The sequence below is a fragment of the Phialemonium atrogriseum genome (genome assembly GCF_030411735.1).
Source record: "Phialemonium atrogriseum strain 8032-3 unplaced genomic scaffold QBC33scaffold_10, whole genome shotgun sequence".
NCBI classification, from domain to species: Eukaryota; Fungi; Ascomycota; class Sordariomycetes; order Cephalothecales; family Cephalothecaceae; genus Phialemonium; species Phialemonium atrogriseum.
In genome coordinates, this window is record NW_026848147.1 from 403215 (window position 1) to 427387 (window position 24173).

At 57.3% G+C, this 24173-nt stretch overlaps 11 protein-coding genes across 11 annotated transcripts; 8 read left to right on the forward strand and 3 right to left on the reverse strand.

Moving 5' to 3' along the window:
* Nucleotides 1-264: 264 nt before the first annotated feature.
* Nucleotides 265-2217, forward strand: QBC33DRAFT_536182 (Six-hairpin glycosidase-like protein). The gene has a single exon (XM_060427683.1). It carries the CDS (start codon nt 362-364, stop codon nt 1874-1876), a length of 1515 nt encoding a protein of 504 aa, XP_060284288.1. The 5' UTR covers nt 265-361; the 3' UTR covers nt 1877-2217.
* Nucleotides 2218-3820: 1603 nt separating this feature from the next.
* QBC33DRAFT_577743 (uncharacterized protein) lies at nt 3821-5287 on the forward strand (the record flags this gene model as incomplete). The annotated part of the gene is made up of 4 exons (XM_060431002.1): nt 3821-3986; nt 4061-4142; nt 4209-4387; nt 4449-5287. 4 exons carry the CDS (start codon nt 3821-3823, stop codon nt 5285-5287), a joined length of 1266 nt encoding a protein of 421 aa, XP_060284289.1.
* A 924-nt stretch (nt 5288-6211) lies between these two features.
* Nucleotides 6212-7348, forward strand: QBC33DRAFT_536185 (P-loop containing nucleoside triphosphate hydrolase protein). Its single transcript, XM_060427684.1, has 3 exons — nt 6212-6494; nt 6571-6861; nt 6965-7348. Exons 1-3 carry the CDS (start codon nt 6350-6352, stop codon nt 7168-7170), a joined length of 642 nt encoding a protein of 213 aa, XP_060284290.1. The 5' UTR covers nt 6212-6349; the 3' UTR covers nt 7171-7348.
* Nucleotides 7277-8869, reverse strand: QBC33DRAFT_584975 (ADP-ribosylation/Crystallin J1). Its single transcript, XM_060431416.1, has one exon. It carries the CDS (start codon nt 8435-8437, stop codon nt 7385-7387), a length of 1053 nt encoding a protein of 350 aa, XP_060284291.1. The 5' UTR covers nt 8438-8869; the 3' UTR covers nt 7277-7384.
* On the forward strand, nt 8451-9346 carry QBC33DRAFT_536190 (uncharacterized protein). Its single transcript, XM_060427685.1, has one exon. It carries the CDS (start codon nt 8587-8589, stop codon nt 8935-8937), a length of 351 nt encoding a protein of 116 aa, XP_060284292.1. The 5' UTR covers nt 8451-8586; the 3' UTR covers nt 8938-9346.
* Nucleotides 8871-11687, reverse strand: QBC33DRAFT_584981 (acetyl-CoA synthetase-like protein). Its single transcript, XM_060431417.1, has 2 exons — nt 11007-11687; nt 8871-10947 (listed from the first exon to the last, which is right to left on the reverse strand). Exons 1-2 carry the CDS (start codon nt 11185-11187, stop codon nt 9209-9211), a joined length of 1920 nt encoding a protein of 639 aa, XP_060284293.1. The 5' UTR covers nt 11188-11687; the 3' UTR covers nt 8871-9208.
* Nucleotides 11688-12931: 1244 nt separating this feature from the next.
* Nucleotides 12932-14761, forward strand: QBC33DRAFT_536197 (uncharacterized protein). The gene is made up of 3 exons (XM_060427686.1): nt 12932-13453; nt 13541-13820; nt 13896-14761. Exons 1-3 carry the CDS (start codon nt 13222-13224, stop codon nt 14476-14478), a joined length of 1095 nt encoding a protein of 364 aa, XP_060284294.1. The 5' UTR covers nt 12932-13221; the 3' UTR covers nt 14479-14761.
* Nucleotides 14762-16288: 1527 nt separating this feature from the next.
* QBC33DRAFT_44213 (transporter mfs1) lies at nt 16289-18593 on the forward strand. Its single transcript, XM_060424180.1, has 6 exons — nt 16289-16647; nt 16698-16763; nt 16853-17176; nt 17239-17344; nt 17402-18012; nt 18085-18593. Exons 1-6 carry the CDS (start codon nt 16468-16470, stop codon nt 18373-18375), a joined length of 1578 nt encoding a protein of 525 aa, XP_060284295.1. The 5' UTR covers nt 16289-16467; the 3' UTR covers nt 18376-18593.
* QBC33DRAFT_536200 (uncharacterized protein) lies at nt 18402-20069 on the reverse strand. The gene has a single exon (XM_060427687.1). It carries the CDS (start codon nt 19865-19867, stop codon nt 18812-18814), a length of 1056 nt encoding a protein of 351 aa, XP_060284296.1. The 5' UTR covers nt 19868-20069; the 3' UTR covers nt 18402-18811.
* Nucleotides 20070-20237: 168 nt separating this feature from the next.
* Nucleotides 20238-21854, forward strand: QBC33DRAFT_584983 (kinase-like domain-containing protein; the record flags this gene model as incomplete). The annotated part of the gene is made up of 3 exons (XM_060431418.1): nt 20238-20772; nt 20843-20978; nt 21028-21854. The coding sequence occupies 3 exons, from the start codon at nt 20238-20240 to the stop codon at nt 21659-21661; spliced, it is 1305 nt and encodes a 434-aa protein (XP_060284297.1). The 3' UTR covers nt 21662-21854.
* Nucleotides 21855-23394: 1540 nt separating this feature from the next.
* Nucleotides 23395-24004, forward strand: QBC33DRAFT_569125 (carbohydrate-binding module family 18 protein; the record flags this gene model as incomplete). The annotated part of the gene is made up of 2 exons (XM_060430528.1): nt 23395-23774; nt 23878-24004. 2 exons carry the CDS (start codon nt 23395-23397, stop codon nt 24002-24004), a joined length of 507 nt encoding a protein of 168 aa, XP_060284298.1.
* Between the last annotated feature and the right edge of the window lie 169 nt (nt 24005-24173).

The following is a 24173-nucleotide window of genomic DNA, read 5'->3' on the forward strand; positions in this document are numbered from 1 at the left end:
CATGTCGTGGATGAACCAGTCGGCCGAGTACCGGCCGGACCTGGGCGGCGTGGTGGCCAGCAGCGTCACGCCGTACCAGAAGGTGGAGGACTACTTCAAGAACAAGTTCCTCAAGGACAAGACCTACCTCCTGTGCGAGACGCCGCCGACCTCGTGGGAGACCATGCAGCAGGCCTTCGAGGGCGAGGGCGGCCTGCACGCGCCGTCGGCCGTGACGGAGGAGTCGGAGCTGGGCCGTGGCGACGCCCGCTACGAGACCCCGGTGGCCGCGCTGCAGTACCGCCTGACGCCGGCGGCGGGCGAGGAGCGCGAGCTCCGCTTCCTGTTTGGGCCGGCCTTCGACGACGAGGAGATCCGCGCTATGCGGGCCAAGCACCTCAGCAAGGAGGCCTTCGCACGGTCGGCGCGCGACTACGCGGCCTACGTCGAGGCCGGGCGCGGCTGCCTGCGGATCGAGACGCCGGACAAGGACCTGGACAACTTTGTCAACAACTGGATGCCGCGGCAGGTGTACTACCACGGCGACGTGAACCGCCTGACGACGGACCCGCAGACGAGGAACTACCTGCAGGACAACATGGGCATGAACTACATCAAGCCTGCCGTGGCGCGCAAGGCCCTCGTCACGGCGCTGGCGCAGCAGGAGGTCACGGGCGCCATGCCCGACGGGATCTTGCTGGTCGAGGGCGCGGAGCTCAAGTACATCAACCAGGTGCCACACACGGACCACTGCGTCTGGCTGCCGGTGACGCTGGAGGTGTACCTGGACGAGACGGGCGACTACGGCCTGCTCTCCGAGTCGGTGCCCGGCATGCACGGCGACGCGTACACCGTGTTCGAGCGCATCAGCCGCGCCATGGACTGGCTGCTGTCGGCGCGCGACGCGCGCGGCCTGAGCTACATCGCGCAGGGCGACTGGTGCGACCCGATGAACATGGTCGGCTACAAGGGCAAGGGCGTGTCGGGCTGGCTCACGCTGGCGACGGGCTACGCGCTGAACCTGTGGGCGGCCGTGTGTGACGAGCACGCGCGGCCCGAGCTGGCGGCGCGGTACCGCGCGGGCGCCGACGAGGTCAACGCGGCGGCCAACAAGCACCTGTGGGACGGCGACTGGTTCGCGCGCGGCATCACCGACGACGGCGTCGTCTTCGGCACCAAGGCCGACCGCGAGGGCCGCATCTGGCTCAACCCGCAGGCGTGGTCGATCCTCAGCGGCGCGGCCAGCGCCGAGCAGCGGGCGCGCATGCTGCCGCAGGTGGACGAGCAGCTGGGCACGCCGTACGGCGTGGCCATGTTCGCGCCGCCGTTCAGCGGCATGCGCGAGGACGTGGGGCGCGTGACGCAGAAGCACGCCGGGTCGGCCGAGAACGGCGCCGTGTACAACCACGCGTCCATCTTCTACATCTACAGCCTGTACATGGCCGGCGAGGACGAGCGCGCCTTCAAGCTGCTGCGCCAGATGGTGCCCGGGCCGAGCGACGAGGACTACGTGCAGCGCGGCCAGCTGCCCGTGTACATCCCCAACTACTACCGCGGGGCGTGGCACCAGTTCCCGCGCACGGCCGGCCGCTCCAGCCAGCTGTTCAACACGGGCACCGTGTCGTGGGTGTACCGCTGCTTCAGTGAGGGCCTGATCGGCCTGCGCGGCGACCGGGACGGCCTGCGCATCCGGCCGCGCCTGCCGGCGAGCTGGGACGCCATCAAGGCCACGCGCCAGTTCCGCGGCGCCACCTTCGCCCTCGACATCCGCCGCTCCGACGACGTCGAGGACGTCGCCGTCCTGCGCGACGGCAAGGCCCTCCCCGGGGCCCGCGTCACGGGTATCCGTGCCGGCGAGACCTACCAGCTTACTGTGCTTGTGCCGCGGGTAAATTAATTTTGGGCATTTCTCTCTCCCTCTCTCCCTGTGTTCGGTTGATCACTTCCATTTCCATTGCAAGGGAAAACGGCACCTCGTGGTTGGGCAAGTCAACAAAATTTGGGAAAAGGAAAATGCAAAAAGGAAATACAAAAAGTCTGTTTTTTGTTCGGCAGTTTCTTTCTCGTGTCTTTTCTTTCTTTTTTACGCCACTTTGCTTTTTCCCCCCTCCTATTTTCCTTGATCCCCCTCCCTCTAGATCTAGCTATTGGGTAATTAGACTGAGATAGCGATATGTGACGTATGAGACAAGAGACCGTTGACTTGACATATGTGAAACATGACTGCCAACTGCAAGGGGGGGGGGGGGGGCGGGAGGAGTCAGTCGGGCCTCGAAACCTGTTTGTCTTGCAAACTGCAGCCAAACATTGCTTTTTTTTGCCCCATGCTTAAAATTCGAAAGGTCGAGAACATGCAATGGTTCGGCTTGACAGTTGTTGGAAGTTAGGTAGGTAGGTAAGTTGGCCGAGGAGCCCTGCACAGACGGCAGAGAGGGCGGGATCTCGAGACTTGGGCTGGGTTTGAGCTTGAGTTTGTGCGGGGTATTCCCGCCCGTCCTTCGTGGGTTCGTCTGAAGGCTTGTAAGCTTGTTTCGCACGGGATGTGTGGACTGATGTGCGCAGGGGTGTAGGCCAGCATGCGATGATCCACAAGATCGGCAATCCCATCATCCCATCTGGATTTGCTCACACGTGCTAACAGGGAAGCGGGGCTAGCCTGGGCGGTCCAGGAACCAGCCCCAGCCCACCCATTCCCGTTTGATACGGGAAGCGTCGACGGCGAGAGTCCCTGGCATGATGGGTTTGGCCTAGGTAATATTACTGGTCTTTTATTGGCCTGGGTGCCACTTTCGAACTCGGTGCGTGTGCTAAGTAGGTAAGGTCGGTAGGCACGCATGTGCAAGCACCTTTACGCAATTGGGTCATGGCGCCTCAGCGGTGAGCTCACACTTCCATTAGCTCACTTCCAACAGAGCTGAGCACCTTCGAGCTTGCAGGTGTCGGATCTGAAAAAGCCCCGGTAGCTTCCCCACTGATGGATTGCCCTTACGTACCGACCTTGGGGGCATTCCCTCGATGCCCCGCCACTTCTTTTCAACGCGGCTTGGATGTAGCGCTCGGATCGCATTCTGAGGCCGTGGAACATGCTAAATACTGCGAACGCACCTTCAAGATGCCCTCCTTCTGTCACGTTCACGACTCCCGGACGGCGGGGTTGGGGTTCAGACCAGATGGAGGGGTGAGCGTTGATGCAAAGATGGTGTGCGGGCAACAGATTTAGTGGGCTCCGTCCCTTCCATGATGTCGTTGGGCCGTGCTATTGGTTGGCGCACTGAGCTTCATATGCAGGTGGACGCGGTGCATGGATGTCTGGCAGGTCCCAGCGCACCCTGTCTGGTTTCCAGTTGACAACCCAGGATACCCAGGTACGAGCCGCAGACGAACCACAAACGAACCGCAAAACTATCAGATTCGAAGGCACAGATCTACACTAGCAGATCGATAGACGACTTTATTTGCGCTACCCTGACCAGCCTCCGCCCAGATGGGGCACAGGTACAACGCAATGATCATAGCGCCACCCTAAGTCTGCATGGCGGCTTGTCCGCTCGACGAAAAAGGAAATATAGAAAACGCCCGAGCGGACAGCCGCTGTTGATGGCTTGCGACACGCGCCATCGACCCGATTGTCCGTCATGGAGAATGGATGATTTAACGGCGACGCCGCCACCCTCGTCCACCCCGCTCGTGTCTGTTGTGCTCTTCATGTCTGGTCTGTTGTGTCGTTTACTGCTGCCGTCCAAATCGCTTATTGTCCTGTTAGACCGACGGTCATAGTCTTCTCTCTTCTTCCCCGTCTCCTCCTTCTTCTTTGCAAGGACTCCCCCCAAAAGTAGGAACCATGCACTTGCTATCGTGGCTGAGGTGGTACAAGAAGCCTGAGTACAGGGACATCAAGGAATACTCGACCGCCGTCAGCTCTGGCCGACGGTCACTCAGTCCCGATGGCCGCAAGACCTCCATCCCCTCCCAGCTGGCGCTCGACAGGATCCTGCAGAACAAGACATGTGAGCTCCCGCACCTTATCAGTCCCCGCGCTTCAAGATCGAGCACTGACATGAGAAACCCCCCCCCAACCCAGGCAGTCCCATGTCCCTCTACGACTTCTACATGTACCTGAAGCACATTGAGTTCTCCGAGGAAAACTTGGAGTTCTACATCTGGTACGTTATGTCGGCCCCGCCCCCAGCCTGGCCAGGTACGGATATTAATCGCCATGATTCGTCTAGGTTCAAGAACTTCGAGGCCACCTGGGCCAAGATCGCCAGCACCGAGAGCTTCTCGGTCGGAGAGAAGGACGATGCCTCATTCGAAAGCGCGCCCGAGAGTACTACGTCGTCCACCGGCAAGCTCCACAACCTCCCGTCAACAATCGACGTGTCAGGCTTCTCGTGCGATGCTGGCACTGGTGAGTCAACCGCCCTTTCTCTCTCTGTCGCGTCCCTTTGCTGACATGTATGTCGTGGCAGCCGAGAACACCCTGGGCCGGATCTCCCAACTCATCGCCTCGGACTCAATGTGCTCCGGCAACAAGTGCTCTCCGTCCTTTGCCAACCGTGTCAAGTCTTTCGTCGGCAACACCGAGTCCCCCAGCAAGCCGAGTCAAACCTATGGCACGCTGATGAACTCGGGCTCGGGGCTCCGCGCAGAACTCGACACTGTCATCAAGACCTTCCTCCTCCCCGGCTCGGAGAAAGAGCTGAACATCCCGCCCGCCATGCGCGAGAGAGCCCTCTACAACCTGCAGACGTCGTCCGACCCCGCCCACTTCCAGCCCATTGCCAACCACGTCTACCAGCTTCTCCGCAACTGCTCGCACCGCAACTTCGTCCGCCTGGGCGTCTCCAACGGCACGTTTGAGACGCTCTGCGTGGCCACGACGCTTGGCATCGTCCTCACCATCGCCGGCTTCATGTGCGTCCTCCTGCGGGCCTGCACCCCGCACATTGGGGCCCACAGCCGGTGGGAGGCCTTCGCCCCTTGGCCCATGTGGTGGCTCGGCCTCAGCCTGATCCTCTCGGGCCTGCGTGGCAGCTGCTTCTTCCTGCTGCTCTTCACGCGCCGCCAGCCGCTGCCGTGGGAGCGCTTCGACGACTCGGGCTCCGTCCGGTCCGAGCGCAAGGGCCTGCTCAGGCTGCTGTCGCGCCTCATGATCTTCGACCGCAAGCTCACCGTCAAGGACGCAAACCTGCGCAGGCTGCAGCACAAGATCGTCATCCAGAGCCTGATCGGCGGCTCCATCTTTGCCAGCGCGGGCGTCTTGCTGTTCATCTTCTTGCCCGTTTGGAGGGAAACCGTCAAGCATTGAGTGCCTGTCGGGTTGTTGTAGCTTCCTCCTCTACCTAACTAAATACTTGTCATGACTTGACACGCACCTTCACTTCATATGTACCTATTTATTTTCCATTTGTTTACGACGAATATCCCTCGATCCTTTATGGGCTGGATGGAAGCAAGGAGGCGTTATGATATACCACACTTCTTTCTTTAATTAGGTATTATCACGGCTGGTAGTAATGGATGGGTTATGAGATACCATTAGGAGGCTTGGTTCCTACTTGGAGGACTTTCAAAATTCAAGAGATTTTCGAATTAATTACGTGCCACAACAAGCTCCTTATTCCGCAGTGACGAAGCCGCCTCTCCCAATTCCACCCCTTATTTATGAGGAGAACTGGCTCGTATCAAATATCCAAGCCTTATAAGTTTTGACACCCGCAAAAGCTGGGAAACGATGTAATTCTAGACGACCATGTTTCCGATTGGACACTGGCGGGAGGAGATCTGCCACCTGCCGATCAATAGAGTGGACACCTACCTACATTAGCGGGCATAGAACCAATATATATTTACATTCATTTACACATTACCGGGAAAGGCAGACACGGTCCTCTTTATCTCCTCGCGGCACATCCCTCTCGACTTGTGGAAATGGGATGCCTCTTCCCGATTGGACGCAGCATTCTCATGGCTGGCTGTTACTGATTGCCTTGCCAAACCGATTCGCCATGTCCCTTTTTCGTCTCGGCGCAGCAGCTGTGACCTTGACTGCCCTCGTACCAGGGTCCCTAGCTGAATGCAAACGAGGTGAACTCCTCCAGACCATCGAGGAATTCCTACTCGGGCTCAGCTAGAAATCAGGAGATGTATATGGATGTGTATGTAATTACATAATTGTGCATATTGATGTTGGATGTTGATGGTGCACATTCTGACCAGGATGATGAGTGATCTCCCTCCCTCCGTGACTCATTGATCTACAACTGAGATATAATTGTGGCCACTGCCCCTCTTCCCACCTATTTAGACCTCTGGATTCCCAATTGCGCAGTCTCATTCAACTCATTAAAAACGGTTCGTTATAGCAAAAATGGGCATCGATCCAAATACCCGTGGGCCAGAGACAGTTGATGTCGGGCCCCCCATCAAATCCATCCCGAACGAGGTAGCAGGCGCTCTATCCTCTGCGGTTGCACGAGGGCAACGAACAGTGGTCATGACTTGCGGAATCTCGGGTACGCACACACCGATCCGTCTACCTAGTCCCCCCATCCCTGCTAAACCTGTATCTGCTTCCGGCACACCGTCCAGGATCGGGGAAATCAACCCTGGCAAAGTCCATAACTGAGGCGTTCCCCTCCTTCATCCGCTTCTCTATTGATCAATACATGTTTGAGCACCACGGCATCTACGGGAGAGACTTCCCACCAGAGTTGTATGAGCCGTATCAGGACGAAGCAGAGGCTGCTCTGAAGGGACAACTGAGACAAATACTGACGACTGGTTCAAATGACATTGTGTTGGATTACTCCTTCTGGTGTAGAAAGACAAGAGACGAGTATCGGGCTATTGTTGATGCTGAGGGGGCAGGTCTCTATCAGGGTAAGTAAGATGGATATTTCCTGGGGTTGAGCCTCCTCGTTGGGTCTGAGAATTCCAGGTCTAACGATGGGTATGCTGCCGATAATTACTAACTATGCTGTAGTTATCTTGGTCTCCTTCCGAGCATCGGAAGAGACACTGTGGGAGCGAATTGAGAAACGTGAGGCCGAACGCGTGAGACGAGAAACCGAGGGAAGCGCTCCTGACAGAGACCCGGGGTACAAAGTCTCGAGAGATGTACTAAGGAGCTACGTCAACGGATTTGAGTTTCCGCAGGACGAGGGAGAGATTATTGTGATGGTTGAGTAGACTTCAAGAACCCTATACCACTGGTAGTATGTGTTAACCAATCCAACACCTGACCGGTTTCCAACTTGTGGATTCATATAGAAGCTCTCAGTTGCTGATGCCTACGCTGATTCCTGGCCGTTCTCTTATCCTTTACGTGCACTTAGAGTTAAACAATACCCGTCCATGTTTATAATCCATGACATGCATATATACACAAATTGCGAGTGGTACATCAGTCACCGCCCGCCGTCAGTTCAGTGGCTATCTCGACAAACTCGTCGGCAAATTGCAGCACCTCGACCCATTCCTCCGGCAACGCATCAACCCCGTCTCTCGCCCCGAGCAGGCCACCCGCAATGGCTCCGTTGGTATCCGTGTCGCTGCCTATCCGGACAACATCCACCAGCACATCCACAAGCGGCCTCGGGTCCAGCACCGCCGCCACGGCGATCGTCAGCGACTCCAGCACGTACCCCGCCCCCTTCCCAGGCAACGCCGCCGGCCCATTCTCCGCCATAACAGCGACACCCAGGCGCCTCCCAAGCTCAATCGCGTCCCGCACAGGCGACCCGCCCGTCCCCGCCCCCTCCTCCAACGCCCCCGCCACCCCCAGCCCAGTCTCCACCGCAGCCGCGGGCTCCTTCCCCTCGACCAGCTCGCGAACCACGGCGTTGTACGCCGCGCAGGCCACGGTGCACCGCAGGTCGTCGTGCGTGACGGCCGAGACGCGCATCGACTCGGCCACCAGCGCGTCCCAGTCGCGCGCGAACAAGCCCGTCGCAACGCACCGCATCAGCGACCCGTTGCCCGCCTGCCCCGGCCCGGCCCCCGCCCGCCCCGGATCCCCCGTCTGCCGAAACGCAGCTAGCCCCGTCGCCGTCGCGCCGCCGACGTCGGGCGGCCGAGAGCCCGGACGTCGGTTCGGCCAGAACCCGTCGAGCCAGGCCAGCATGTGCGCGCCGGCGGCGCGGCTGACGTCGAAGTTGTCGTCGTCGTCGTCGGCCTGGTCGGAGCGGGCGTGCGAGTGGGCGTCCCGGTAGGCGAGCAGGACGGCGCGCGTCAGGTCCGTGTCGTCGGTCGCGTGGCCGGGGGCCCAGTGGAAGGGCCCGCCGCCGACGATGTTGCGCAGGCCCTGTGGGTAGTCGCGCCGGATGGAGGCCCAGGAGCGGAACTCGAGGGTCGCGCCTAGGGCGTCGCCGGCGTGGACGCCGAGGAGGGCGCCGATTGTGCGGGCGAGGCGGGGGGAGCGGGGGGGTGAGGATGGGGATGGTGGGGATGGGTCCATGGTTTGGGATTGTGGGGTTGTTTTTGGAGATGGTTTGGATAGGAGTGGTTTCGCGATGCTGTTATGGAGTTGTGAGGAGCGGGGGTTTCTTCTGGGATGGACAGATATATTACTTCTTCTCCATGAGCTACTGCTTCTCCATGGGGTAGATGCGACGGAGTATTTCGCTTCCCTTGTTCTATTTGCTTACGCACTTGTCACGTCCAATCATCACCCCTCACTCAGCACTCGCCTCACAAACTCGTTTACCTTCTAGCAGTCTTGAGGTCCATCGACAAAGGGAACAAACCCCTATAACCCTCTACCATTCCACCGGAAACGGTGTGATGTTTCCGGCCGTCCTGACGCTGGGCGCCATTGAGAAGCTGTTGTTGGTGCACTGGGAGGGGAACATGTCAGGATGTCACAACGAGCCGAGGGCCCAGTCGGCAGACTACGTACATATGCCACCAACTTTTCCGCCGACCGGATTTTATCATTTAAGGCCACAGCCAGCCTAATTATTTTGCGAAAAATTCTTGGGCACTCGTTCGTTCATTGTTGGGCCGAGTCCAGGACTCGTCTTTGTTCTCGGCCAGAGAACGGTCACACAATTAAACCTCGGTCTTCAAAGCTTGATCCCCACCAGTCTCTTCTACATTTCTTGCTTGTCTCTATATGACACTATATTACGTTTCGCTGGGAAATGCTCTTCCAAGGAGAACAGGAAGAAACCTAAGAAAAAAAAAAAGAAAAAAACGACAGGCATGCACACTCTCGCCTCCACCTCCCTCACAGCTTCGAATCCCTCTTCTTCCGCTCATACACCAACACCTCGTAGCCCTTAACCTCGCCGCTCTTGAGGATACGCCTCAGGATCTTCCCGCTCGGCGACTTTGGGATCTGGTCGACGAAGACGATGCCCCCGACGAGCCACTTGTACCTCGCGGCGCGGCTCTCGGTGAACTTCTTGATCTCCCCCGCCAGCGCCCTCAGCTCCGCCTCGGACGCGCCCTGGCGCCGCGGCACGACGTACGCGCGCGGCCACTCGGTGGCCTCGGCCTCGTCGTACACGCCGACGACGCCCGCGTCCGCGACCGCGTCGAGGCTGCACAGCACCGCCTCCAGCTCCGCCGGCGCAACCTGGTACGCCCGCACCTTGATCAGCTCCTTGAGCCGGTCCGTGATCCGCAGCTGGCCGCCCGCGTCCATCGTGCCCACGTCGCCCGTCCGGAACCAGCCGTCCGGAGTGAGCGCCTCCAGGCTCGTCGATACGTCCGGCTTGGCGCCCGGCTCGAGGCCGCCGAACGGTAGGTACGCTGACATCACGCCTGGCGACCGGATGAGGATCTCGCCTGGCGTGTTGATCGGCGCCGCCTTGGTGGTGACGCTGGTGGCGCTGGTGGTGGTGCTGTCCCCGCCCTCGTCGGCCGCGATCATGATCTCGACGCCGTAGTGCGGCAGGCCGCTGTCGCCGGCCTGGGCGTGCAGGTCGTCCTCGGTGAGGCCCCTCTGCAGGCTCGTGCTGCACGTCTCGGACAGTCCGTAGCCCATGCGGATGCGGAAGCCGAGGCGCCGGTGGACGGCGACGATGACCTCGTGGCCGAGGGGCGCGCCGCCGGTGAGGCCGGCGACGACGGAGCGGAAGTCGCCGCGCTCGGCGTAGGGCTCGACGGACGCGGCCTTGGCGAGCATGACGCCGACGGGCGGCGCCATGTGCAGGTAGGTGATGCGGCGGCGCGGGACGGCGGCCAGGACGGCCTCGAGGCTGAAGGACGGGAAGGTGTACACGGTTGAGCCCGTGCAGATGGCCAGGAGCATGATGGTGCAGAGGCCGAAGACGTGGTAGAAGGGCACGTAGCCCAGCCAGCGCTGCGCCTGGCCCCGGTAGAAGTCGGCGTCGTGCCACAGCGCTGCGCAGTTCCAGTTGAGCGCGTGGTGCGACAGGAGCACGCCCTTGGACCGCCCCGACGTGCCCGACGACCAGAGGATCACGGCCGTGCGCGTGTGCGCCGACTGGGGCGGGAAGGGCGGCGCTCTCCGGGCCGGCACTTTGGACGCGGGGGCGAGTAGCTGCCTCCAGTCCGAGGTCCCAGCCTCGGCGGACGGCCCCTTGGCCGGTGGCAGTGGGTACTCCTCCCGGGGGACGTCGACGGTGAAGATGGGTATCCTGGAGAAGAACGGCACGTCCTTTTGCTGGTCAATGGCCTCCCGCATGGCCGCCAAGCATGCCTGGGCCGTGATGATGACGCGTGGGCGTGCATTCTGCAAGATCCAACCGATCTCCGAGCTCGTCAGGGCCGGCGAAACCAACGTCGCCGTCAGGCCAGAAGCGAAGACACCGGTGAGAATGGGCGCAAAGGCAAGGCAGTTTGGAAGCTGGATCAACACTATAGGGGCGATCTCCGGCCGCGGACACGAAGGGGTTGGTGGGAGGACGTGAAGCTCATTGGGGTCCAAGCCCATGGAGCGAAGACCTTCTGCGAGAGCGAGAGCATCTTGCCTGATCCGGCCGTATGTGAGGGCTCGGTCTTGAGACGGGCCCATGTCAGTTCTGGGCGTGATGGGAACTTGGGTCATGCCTCCTTACCTGACTTGTCGTCGACGAAGATGGGCCTGTCTCCATCTATCCTTGGCAAGCACTTGTCGGACGAGGTGTGGTCGTTCTCATGCTGGAACGGGTCGCCAAATACCCAGTCAAAAGCATTGTCCCGGTTGATGTGGCCTGGCGGGGCGCCGGCGTAAGACAAGGCGGCACTGCTGGGAGACATTGAAAACAGTAAATCTATATGTACAAGGTCGTGCGGTTGTCGGAACTGGTCGAACTCGCTGAACAGAACAAGTCAGGGCCCGGGATCGCGAGTTTTAATGAACCGCATCCTTTGAGGCCTCGGTCCGACCCCGGATCTCGGGCAGGGGCCCAGGGGCTGGCGGGAATCTCCCCTCAGAACTCGGCACTTGCATTTTGCCGCTACTACCATAGTACGGCCTCTGCTGACTAACGAACCCCGCCATTGGTACACTACCACTGAGTATGGGTGAATTATTAGGCTGGTTGTATGGGCAACCATATTGTGCGAATCTCATGGCAATATCAACTGTACACAGGCGGTTTGTCCAGCAGGTAATTAAGTGTGTCCCCCTTGCTAGCCGATGTTGTCTTGAGGATCACGCGATTTTACGAGCTTCACTAGACCACATTGCCAGGAATCTTTAGGATAATATCACGCAGATCATCGGCGCCAAGTGTCTTGTGGTAGCGTTTTATCCCAAACGCTGATTTGGTTGGTGATAAAATGATAAACGACATCAAGCATGTACACATGAGAGATCGCTGCACTTCCCAAGTCTTGAATTGCACAGCCAATGATGAGGGGAGATGGGCACGTGCACGTCTCTCGTTCTTGAAATAGCTATCTGTCACGTGACTTCTCTGTTGGTGGGGCTTCAAGCTTGAGTCTTGAGGCGGATGTGGCTGAACCTAAGAAATGGTTTCAGTGGAGAGGAAGAACAACCAAGGGCTACGCAGTCACGGCAGTCTAATCTAATCAACCAAGGACCCGAGTTGATTACGAGCCTGTGAGCCCTCGAGGTTCGGTCCTTCTTGATGTGTCCTGCCTGCGCCTTGCTGTGCGCCTGAGAGCCACAAGCTACACTACTTCTGATCTGCAAGGGCGAAACCTGCATTGTCGTCGAACAGCCTTGGCGGGTGGATGGACGGCGTTGATTGTTCCAATTCGACCGCTGAGCTCCACCACCACGCCCAAAAATCGGTGCACTGAAACGCTGAGCGCGCAAGGGCTCTAGGGCGCTCCCAGGGCTGAGGATACATCCCTGTCCAAAGCTCATCGAAGTTGATCCAACCTCACCCATCTGGCTTGGCTTGCCAGATATCTTGGCACCCAAGTGGGCAAGTCTTGACGTCGTTGAAACATGGCGCCTCACGCCAGGATGGATCAAGGGGCTTGGTGCTCATGTTTCGATCGGCCTGACTGAAAAGGAAAAGGCTGCCCCCATCTCGACTTCTTCTACCTTCATCCCATGTTGTCTCCCACACACTCCCTCGTAACTCACCCTCGTTGAGCTTCCTCGCTCTCGAGTAGCGTGTCCCCCTTCGCATTCCTTTCTTGACAACAGCTGGTCTGTCTCGTCTGTATTGGTGGCTTCCTTTTCTATTTTCTCTTCTTATTTTCGTTCGCGTCTTGTGGTCCTCTGGTGCCTGGGTGAGGTCGAGTGGACATGCGGTATGTCATTGAGCCAACTCCCAGCAGGTTTGCCTCAGATGCTAACCACATGGTAGTCCCACAAGCCGAAGATGGGGGCGAGGCCTCCGAGGTGGTCTGCGCGTCCACATCCGTGGTGATGATGATGTCGACCAAGGTCTATCTTCGGCCTCATCGGTCGAGAGCGGTGGTGATTCAGGTGATTCGGGTGATGAATTGGACTCCCCGTCCCCTACGGAGACGAAGTTCCCACCACCACCACCACCACCACCACCACCGCCGCCGCCGCCTGCGACAACGTCCTTGCCACCACCACCCCCTCCGCCTCCCTTGATCGTGATCTCGAATCCCGCACCCACAGGGGCGCTGGGGGCTGCTGCATCTGATACGACTACTTCTACTACTAGTAGTAGTAGTAGTACTAGTACTACGTCGTCGCAGCCACCGCCATCCCTTGCCTCAACGTCTAATGTCCTCGCCACTCAGTCGCTGCCGCCACCGGTGGCCACGCAGCCCACCTCCCTATCAACTTCCCTGTCCACGGTCCCACCCGCGGTCACGCCCTCGGTCCTTCCCGCGCTCATGTCCACGATCGTGCCTACCAGGCTCTCCACGGCACTCGCTTCACAGTCTACGGCGTCCATTGATAGTAACACCTTGCCAATGTCAATAGCCGGACCCAGTCCCGCCACCGTGGATCCTTCATTGACGCCCGAGCCTCAGGCGAGTGGCCTTGGCTCGAATGTCCCTGCGCCGGGAGAATCTACCAAGGCTGCCACGGGCGTCAAAGCCGGCATTGCCATGGGCACGATAGGTGAGTAGTGAAACCCCCAGCGTGGCGTCCTGTGGTCGGGCCCCAGGGCCCGTCCACGTTGAGGTGCGAGTAGCTAACAAAGACCAGCGGGCCTTGCTGTGATCGTAAGCCTTGGGTTTTGTATGTACAAGTGGCGCAAGCGGCGTAGACCGGAGAGAGATGCCATTTCAGCTCCACCAGACGATAATTCCGGCACAGCATCGCGCCCGTGGACCACTCTCACTGGGACGTCCTGGCTTGTTCGGCGAAAGCCAGAAGGCAAGTCGGAGTCCAAGATCATCGACGACATGATTAGAGCAGCGTATGCCGCCGAGAATGGAGGACCCGACTACATGGGCGGTCCCAATGGCTACTTGGACGAGAAGAAGTGAGACCACCGTGGTTACTGATACCCTTGGCTGCGTGGCCAGCTCTGAGAACCCTCCGCTAACCCCGGCCACAGCACCGTTGCCAATGGGTACTTCGCTCCCATGGGCCCGGGCGTACCCCACGGCGCAGGCACCCCCCGCATCCCGGAACTCGCGTCGTTCGACCTACGGACCCCCACGGCGGCCCAGGCACCTCGCTACTCCTTCCTGGACCGGCCACCGACCGTCTTCCCGCCGGTCCCCCTCAACGTCGACGTCCCCCGCACCGGCCCCGGCCCCGACAGCAACGACCTCGTGTCCCCCGAGACGCCGAGCTCTACCAGGTCGTCGGGGGCGCTGGGCTGGTTCCGGCGGGGCGGGGACGCGGCGGCGCGGCGGGCGGAGCTGGAGTGGCGGCGGCAGCGCAACGTGGAGGCGGCGCACGCCAAGCTGATCGGGCACCAGGAAGGCCGCGGCCTCGACCGGACGCTGCAGTCGCGGGTGCCGGCGGCCATGACGAGGGCCGAGGCGGCGGCGTCGATAGCTCCGACGGAGGCGACGACGAGCGCGGGCACCGAGAGCACGTGGAAGTCGTGGCGCGTGGAGAGGGAGGAGGGGGCGCCGCCCAAGGTGAAGAACTGGCTGGAGAAGTGTATGGAGAAGGGGGGGCTGAAGTGAGGGACCGAAGGAGGAGGGCGGGTTTACTCGGGAAAATTGAAACGCCGGTTGGGATATGGAATGGATGGGCGATTGTATGTTGAGTTGGCCCCTTAGTCTTTGATGGACAGTGGGTGTTTATTGTGTGCTCGTGTACTCGTGTATTGCCAACAGGATACGAGAGACAGTCTTTACGGAAAACGGCAAATGTAACCTTGAACATAGGCAAGAATATCTAGGAGAAGAGGGCTAGACGAATATCTACGTAATGGAGTGACAGGGGGCCACATCCAGCTCTGTTCAAGCTAGTTCTCACCCATTCGCCGCGCTCGAGATCTTGCAGATCCTCAATCCGGGCGCCTCAAGCAGCGCAGTCCACTCCGCCTCTGTCGGCTCCTCGGCCGGAAACCCATCGTGGCAACGTATCTCATGATTCGTCCTACCCGCCATCTAGCCCTCGTTCGGAATCTGTGTCTTCTCCAAAACATCAACAGTCACTTCTGTTGGAGCCCAGCAACTTGTCATGGCCCCATACTTGATTTCTTCCCTTCAAACTAGACGGGCATTGTTTGAGCCTTTGGGGTGGAATGGTCAGTGGACTACCTTTCTTCCCCAGGCTCGCGGAGACGGGGAGCTTCGGTCATCATTGGTCCTCTAGATCCAGCTTATGGACGTTACTGACAACTCCTCTTCGACCACAGGCCGGGCATTAATTGACGCCGAGCGAGGACCATAACCAACTTATTCCCCGTCCCCCCAGCTCCCTAACCTTTTCCACTCAGTGGGTAGCACAAAAATGATCACTACCAATTTACCAGATTCATACCGTGATACCCGCCCGTCCTCTCGGAGCCTTGGGCGGGCCGTGTGCGGGAGTGTGAGTGGAGTTCGGGCGGGAACACGTCGCAGAGGAGTGGGCGGCTGAGAGCCGCAGCTGTACCATTTCCTGACCGTTGGCGACGCCGAGGCGTTTGAGTTGGATCAGTTACGCGTGTTGTTCCTCGATGCGAGGAATATCATTGGGGGACAGTCACGGATTTCCCCTGAGGAAATTTGGATTCTCCGAATCCAGGTCTGGAGAGGAGCCACATGCGACCACGGTCTTGAAATTGTTCTAAATCGCCGTCTCCCTATAATTACATGGGCCAATTTAGATAGCTACCATGCGGCACCTCCCGGATGGATCACTGGGACGGAAATCTGTCAACGTTTCCTAGCAGATAATAATAGGTGGCCCACAGAACCAGAACCAGGGAACAGGGAGAGACCTTCTGGACCGTCAGCTGACAACACGCAGAAGAAGAAGCGAATTATCGTTATTAGTCACAAAATTGAACCCTACGGCATGGTTTGTTCCTCTTCAGCTGGGCATTCTGAGAGCTGAGAGCCCAGTTTGGAGCAGCGGGAGGCGCACCCCCTGCTAGCCTCCCCGGCTGCTGGGTCTGGACTAGACGTTTTGGGCATGGTCGAAATGAAAAGAGTAATGTGTCGTGTGCTCTACCGGCCGGGAAGGAAAACTGTGGCTAACTGGCCCGGAACGCGACCAAGCCTATTTCGGTCGCCTTCATCAATATCTCATTTGCAACCCAGAGGCAACAATGCATCGTGCCCAAGCCTCCATGCCTTGCACGTTTCAGCCAGAACTCATCTGAAGGCCTGGAGCGAGCGACGTTGCAGAGCTTTTCAATAGTTGTGCTCAGTCGCTGCGGCAGGGTCCAGCACGCGAGCTTGCGCAAGCTGAGATGAATTATTCAGGGGTAGTTGTGACAAAAAAAAACAACCCGTTTTCACTGATGTCGAACACGTCAGTTGTGGTCGAGAATAGCTACACTGCACGGTAATTGAATAACAGCACAATATGGATATAAGACCTGTTTCCACCCGCGTTGCAAAGCGTTGGTTCAGTCGCCCGGTCAGACATACAATCGTTTGCATCTTTCCATCTTTTCTCTTTTTTCTTGCCTGTCATTTCCAGGGTTTGTTATATCCACTTCCCTCCCCCGGTCCATCATGTCCGCTCTACATGCGCTCGACGTAGAGAAGGCGGATTCCAAGTTCGGCTCTACGACGACGCTCTGTGCCACTGGCGAAGGGGCAAGTATCCCCTTGCCCGAGAAAGAGCCAGCATCGTCCTTCGTTTCACGGCGGACCGAAGTGGAGGATGAGCACCATGAGATACAACCTTCCACTGTGAGCCGCATCCCTCCGCCTTGGCACGACTTTGCATCTAACATCATCAGGTAACATGGGACGGGCCAGACGATCCCACCAACCCCAAGAATTGGAGTCCCGGACGCAAGTGGATGGTAAGCTGTCCCTGTTCCTTTCATTTGAAAAATACAACCTCCCTCGCACCCGTCCCAAGTCACTGGCTAGCCAACTAACCGGAAAGCAGACATCCCTCATCGTGTCCGGCTTCGCCTTCATCGCCCCCGTCTCCTCCTCCATTGCCGCCCCCGCGCTCGACAACATCGGCACAGACCTCCACATCCGGCCCGGAGTCGGCCTACAGATGGTCATGTCCATCTTCCTCCTGACGGCGGCTCTCGGCCCCTTCGTCCTGTCCCCCTGCTCGGAAATATGGGGCCGGAGGCCGGTTATACGGATTGGGAACGTCATCTTCGCTCTGTTCACGACTCTCTGTGGATTTGCGGCCACCGGACCGCAGATCACGGCGTATCGCTTCCTCGCGGGTATTGGGGGTAGCGCATCGATTGGAGTAGGTCTCTCAGCTCTCATCAATATACAACCGGGACGAGGGCTAACACCGGCCCGAAACAGATGGGAAGCGGCGTGCTGACGGATTGCTGGCGGCCTGAGGAGCGTGGACGCGGCATGGCCGTCTACCAACTGGCTCCAGTCCTGGGGCCTGCAATTGGTCCAATAGGTAGGTCAGAGAAGACCCATCTTGACGCGGAAGAATGCTAAGACATCTGATAATCAGTCGGTGCGTATGTCTGCCAGTACGGCTCTTGGCGCTGGGCTTTCTGGGGCATCGCCATCTTCAGCTTGTGCCTTCAGGCCGTTGCCCACTTCTGCCTGCAAGAGACATACCCGCCAAGGATCCTTCACCTCAAGGCCAAGAAGCTACGCGAATCCACCTCCAGCTCGGCATTCCAGACAGAATGGGAAACGGGACACCGCACGCTGCCCAAGCTGTTACGCGTCTCGCTCTCACGGCCGTGGATACTGTTGGGAACGCAGCCGATCATCCAGCTCTTCGCCCTGTACCAAGCATTCAACTTCGGCATGTTGTATCTGCTCATTTCCAGCTTCCCGCAGCTGTGGGAGGGCCGCTACGGCATAAGCAAGGGGCTGGCAAGCTTGAACTACATCTCGCTGGCTGGGGGTTCACTCGTTGGCGTCAGCATCTGTGGCCCGCTGACCGATACGATATACCGTCGTTTGAAAACACGGTACGGAATCAAAGACGACGAGCCCGGTCGGCCCGAGTTTCGGATCCCCTTGATGATTCCGGCGTCGATCGTCACCCCTCTCGCTATCTTCTTGTTCGCTTGGTCAGCCGAGGCGAAGCTGCATTTTCTCGTACCCAATGTGAGTTTTGGTTTTCTTTCTTTCCAGTCCTTGTAAGCTGCCAGCCCTTCCTAACCAGAATTTCCGAAATAGTTAGGAGTTGCTCTGTTCGCGTGTAGCAGTATGATCTGCTACCAGTGCATCGCAGCGTACATTGCCGACTCGTTCAATCAGTACTCTGCCTCTGCCTCGGCAGCATGTGCTTTCCTACGTTCGTTTGCAGCCTTTATATTTCCCCTTTTCGTTCCATATTTGTTTGGGTCCATGGGTTACGGCTGGGGAGGGAGCCTGTTGGGCCTCGTTGCTGTTGTTATTGGCATACCCACGCCAATCTTGTTTTGGATTTACGGTCAAAGGCTGAGAGGGAGGAGCAAGTTTGCTTAATTGAACGGCATGTGCATACGATCTGCGTCGGAGTTCGGCAGCGGTTGGTAGCATCATCTCTATAGAAAGGGGCAGGCAATAATAGAAAGCGGTTACGATTGGGTTGCAAGTTTGCGACCGTCGATCTCGGAAGCTATTCAGACCTGCCTAATCCCGACTACATAAATTCTCACAACCCGATTCATGTCTGTTGAATATCGACGGCCTTGCGAGGAGATGATTCGCTTTTTGCTGGGTCAGCGATAACCATCCGTTTCGAGTGGTGGGTGAGGCTGCATCTTCCATTGGGGCCACGATATCTGATTTCGGTGCAAGGGCAGCAGGCTGAACAGCACTTGGTTGCCTTCCGAGCAAGTTGCTATTCTCCAACACTTCTCTGCCTGCATCTCCACCATCCTGCTGGCCGGCGCACAATCAGTTGATCAAATCAACCTATTTATGCCTTTGAGTCTCCCTTGTCTAACCGCCTCATAACCTCAGGGCTAACTGGCGCAAACCCCTCCGAGTTTCCCCATTGCTTCATAAACCACCTGTATTGTGCATCTTTGGCTTGTAACTCATTGGGTATCCAGTCGCCCATATTGTTACCGCAGGAAGCCCGGAACAATTCAATCGGACTTCTGGGAAGGTTTGGTGTAGATTCGACATGTGCCATCCATCTCGAGTTGGGTAGACCTTTGACAATGGAATGGCTGAAATCTAGAAGCACGGCTTGCTCTTGATCTGGGCTGACCATGATATTGCGTGGCGCAAAATCATTCTGACGCACCCCAAAAAACTCAAGCCAACAGTATATCTCGAAAGCTCTAGCCAGAAGCTGCATCCGAGACTCTGCAGGTATTTTGCCAGCCACCCCGCGTTCGATGATAGAACTCATGCTTGGATAAGGGACATGGCTCATCAGGATCATACGCACGTCTCGACGTTGACCATCCAAGAGAGTCGTCTCCCAAGTCCAACATCCATGATAACTTGGTATTGACCGTTCAAGGACTTCTCTAACCCCAGGCTGCCTCATTTTGTCAACATCCTTTTTGACAGAGTGTAGTCTTTCAAAGGCACCTGCCTCGCATGAATATTGTCGATCGGCGAGATAGGTGATCTCAAAATCACTCCACTTGTAGTAAAGCGGATCGTAAATCTTGGCCACAAACAAGTCTGCCTCATGACCTTCGAAATGGCAGGTTACAACCTGGGCGCCGCGGCCGTCACCACAGGCGATCTGGCTGGCAATTTTCAGGGAATGCGTTGTCTGACATGGGTGAGGCGGTGGTCTAGGGGGTGGGTTTGCGAGGCAGCAGCGACTAGGCATGCCATACCGCTCCTGAAAATCTTCGATCAAGGGGCGGCGATTTGGTTGTTGATATCCTGGCCCAAATTGTGGGGGCGGGATGTGCTGTTTAATCTTGAGAAGCATGCCGGGGGTGTAAGGTAAGGCTGGCTTGAGGTTGTCAATGACCAGGTCGGCTGTGGGATGGCTGCTATACGACATGCTGTGGTTTGCGGGAAATGTTGAGAAACTCTAGACGATGATGGCGGCGATAATTAATAAGTACGAGTGGATAAAGAGAAGAGAGAAAGGAAGGGAATTTATTCTGTATTTGGAAGAGCAGAGCAAGTGACACACACCCCAGCTGACGTGACATGGTAGGCACGTGCGCAGGCAGGATCAGCCGCTCAGAATAGGAGTACATATGTAGGATCAGGATACACAACTACCTGTCGACGGAAAGGTCGTCCATGAAGTTGTTGTGGCGGCGAGGGCCTGGTGTGGCTGGGACTTGAAGACCGCTCACTATGCTGAAGGCCAGTGGTTTTAGCACAGCCTCAGACAGGGAAATTCCCGAGTCCATATATCCGACATGGCCGCCCCCAAGTTCAACAACCTTGAGCTGGAGCTTGCTCCCTTTGGATTGGAGCCACTGCATGACTATGAGCTTGGTGGTCATCATCCCGTTCATCTAGGCGATCTCCTTGGCGATGACGGCCGATATCGTGCTATCCACAAGCTCGGTAACGGCGGCTTTGCAAATATTTGGCTGTGTCGCGGTATGAAGGCGTGGGAGACGACGAAATATGTCGCCTTGAAAGTCCTCATGGCCGAAGTGTCGTCAACCGACGAATGTCCCGAGCTCCGGGCCAGTGAGCTCAGGAATTTGCTTCCTACCTCACAAGACAATGATGGTATCACTGATTCCATCTGTCTTCCACTAGACCATCTTACAATCCACGGGCCAAACGGCGATCACCTTTGCTTGGTTTATCCCCTCCTTGGTCCAAAGGTTTCTCTGGGTTTATTTCATTCGCCCCGCGATGCCGACAGAACCCTAAGGATGATTTGTTTCAAAGTCGTTCAGGTTGTCGAGTTTCTTCATAGCCACGGGATATGTCATGGTGGTGAGTCAGATTGAATTCCGACTTCGTCTCATATGAGGGTATGAGAACTAGAGGCTGATGAGACAAACAGACATTACTCCAAGCAACATTCTCCAACATATCTCCGGCCTTGACGGATTGGCGGAAGATGAGGTGTTGCAGATCATAGGCACGCCAATCCGAAATCAGGTAATACGAAAAGCATCGACGCAAGGCCATGACGAGCCGTCTGCCCCCCCAATATCTCGTCTACCCCGTGAAATGGCAAAATGTCAGCACACAGTACATCGGGGAGCAACCGTACCTCATCGACTTCGGAGAGTCGTTCGAAGCTTCACAATCCCTTGAGGATCTCGGCACCCCTGGACCCTATCGCTCCCCCGAGTTGATCCTCGACAACGCCGCCGGAACCGGCTCCGATCTCTGGGCTCTGGGCTGTACACTCTTTGAGATCCGGACGGGCAGGAAGCTCTTTAATCCATTTGACGACGACGATGATACCTATCTCGATGAAATGGTTCAGGTCCTCGGAAAGCTGCCTGAGCCGTGGTGGTCCACGACCTGGGCAGAGCGGAAGAGACTGTACAAGGATAACACAGACGAGCAAGGTCGTGCGGTTGCCGCTATGGAGCCCAAAGCAACCGAAGTAGGTGATTCCAGGGAGGAGAGCACGCGAATTAGGCGTGTAGTCCATCCGTCTATTGCAGAAGGTGCGCGATCACTTTGTGATAAGCTTGCGCCTGGGCTCTGGTATCTTTCGAGCAGAGGCCGCGATGGAGATCACCACCGAGCCATCTCTCAGAGGGAGATGGAAGTGTTTGCAGATCTTTTGGGTAAACTGTTAGACTACGAGCCGAAGAGGCGTATTACAGCAAACGTTGCGTTGAGTCACGAGTGGTTTAGACTCTAACTTTTGCTAGAGTTATAAGATCCTGGGACGCTTTGATCTGGTCTGCAAGCATGACCAAAGCTGAAAAGGGGGAAAATAATATATGTATATATTCCCGATTCTGTTGTGCAGCGGCTCTGTTCATAGGGCCTTGAATGAACACCCTGTGGAACGAGCTTAAGCGATTTCCCACAGTAGAGGAGTTTGCCTATACGCGAACTTGGACCTAATTACCTGCGAAAGGAACCGGAGTCACCCTAGAGGTTCCTCCTGGCCTACCCGGGAGAAAGACCAACTGAGGGGTCTCCAAGCTGAGTTGAGTCTCGTACCTGCAGACCGTTAATTGGGATGACCCTCGAGACAAAGAGCATGACGGTGGGAAAGATGCCGAAACCCGGACAACTTAGTAGTTCTGCCACACATCCACGGTAGGTCCTGGCGAGCCTCAGCTCCCAAGGTCTTACACCCAGGCTGAAGGGAAGAACGGTAATAACCCCGATCTATCACTCATCTTATTGGTTTCCACTAAACCCTGTATATCTGCGAGTCAGCAGCGAATCAGCACCTGAAAGAAATGAAGTATCCAGGTGCTCACCCGGATACGGCAAGGGCTTTCTTGCAATGTGGGTGACCGAGGAGATGTTTGGTATATCCAAGGATAGACGAATATGAATAACAATAACAATGATATAACTGATTTTTATTAGCACCTCGGTTGGTGAGTTGGTTACGCGTTAATAGAAGTGAAGGATTCGGTGAAAATGGTTTAGGCGGTACAGGAACGTGTGTTGACTACAAGAAGATCTCCTCTACCTGGCCTGTTCACACATTCATGCCAGAGGCTATGGTCTCCTCTCTTCTTAAACTGGGGAGAATGAGCCTGCAAGTAACAGGAGAAGATCATAGGGAAGCTCAATCTGTCGATGTGTCTGAAAATGTTCCCTCTTTACTGCAACATATCCCGAAGATGATCGCCAGGTCCCCATCGGGAGATCGTCGCTCGGAGTGGTGCCATACAAATTTCTCCAGAGGGCAAGCAGATGGAAAGCCAGGAAAACGGAACGAGTCCGAGAAAACAAGGATATACCTTCAAATGGGGGCCGATCTTCCAACGGCAGTGGACGACATCGCAAGAGACTAAATCTGCCGGCATCGACGGAGCCATGTTTGCCGTTACGGCGGGTTGTGTCTTGTAATGTACAACTCGCTACGGATTCAGATTTATTGAAACCACCTCGATAGCTGCGGGCAATATGCAATTAGCTGTCCACATTTACGCCCCCCGCGTTTCTAGAAACCTCACTCGGGAATTTAGCCGCGCTAAGGAAGAGGAGGTTTCGGCTAATGCTTGGATAGATTGGCGGAGAGGCATCTTTAACTTGTCTATATTTCCCGCGTGGGCCTCTTTAATCGTTCAAATCGGAGAGTTCTAAGCGAGACGTGCCCTGGCATGTCCCAGTCGACCCTGACGCCTAAATATGGGATTTGTTCCTGGCACGGCCAAGTTCATTACGTCGACTCCTCCATCACAATATCTGCAGATACGGATCTGCATGGGCACCGCGTCACCTATCCAAGTGCCCGGCATCTCATCCCCGTCTTGGCCACTATCGGAGCCATGGGTCCGCAAGATATAAGATGGAAATGGCTGCCGCTCGCTTCCCATCCCCTGAGGCAGTCAAGGAAACCCTCTGCCAAGGTCCCCTAGTCATCCCAGTATCTCTCTCCCCCGCGCCCCCCAATCGGCTTTCAAGATGCTCGCCCTCATCCCGGTCCTCCTACTCCTCCCCACGGCCCTGGGCAGCGCCGTGCCCCCCCCGCTCGTCCTGGAACGGGCGACCCTCGAGGTGTCGCCCAACAAGACGTGCGGCACGACGGGCGCCGGCTCGGCCCCCGGCTTCACCTGCGCGGACCCGGACGGCTGCTGCTCCAAGTTCGGCTACTGCGGCTCCGGCGACGGCTTCTGCCTCACCTCCGCCGGCTGCCAGACCAAGTTCTCCAACAAGACCACCTCGTGCTACGCGCCCAAGTCCGGGTCGACCGTCTCCGTCGACGGCACCTGCGGAGTCACCGAGGCCGGAACGGCGGGATACGTATGCCCGTCTAACGGGACCGCCACCTGCTGCTCGTCTTCGTAAGTTTCAACCGTCACGAGAGAGGGGGAGGGAGAGAGGGGGGACGGAGTTGAAAGAGGGGGGGCCCCATCTGTGTACGAGCGCTAACGTTGTTCCTCAAAGCGGATACTGCGGTAACACTACCGGCCACTGCGCGGCCGCCGAGGGTTGCCAGTCCAAGTATGGAAAGTGCACCGGCACCGCGGCGGCGCGCCTCAGGAGTCTATTCTCGGTCAACCTCTTTGCGTAATTCGGGAAGGTTGTTCACGGGAAGTTTGTTCGCCAGTCCATGATGTGGAACAAGAGCAAAAAACAAAATGGGGTCGGTGCTTGGGAGAAAGGAGCGAGCGGGAAAGGATACGATATTATTCGGTTACTGTACATACAAGGCTCATCCTGAGCATGGAGAGGATGTAGAC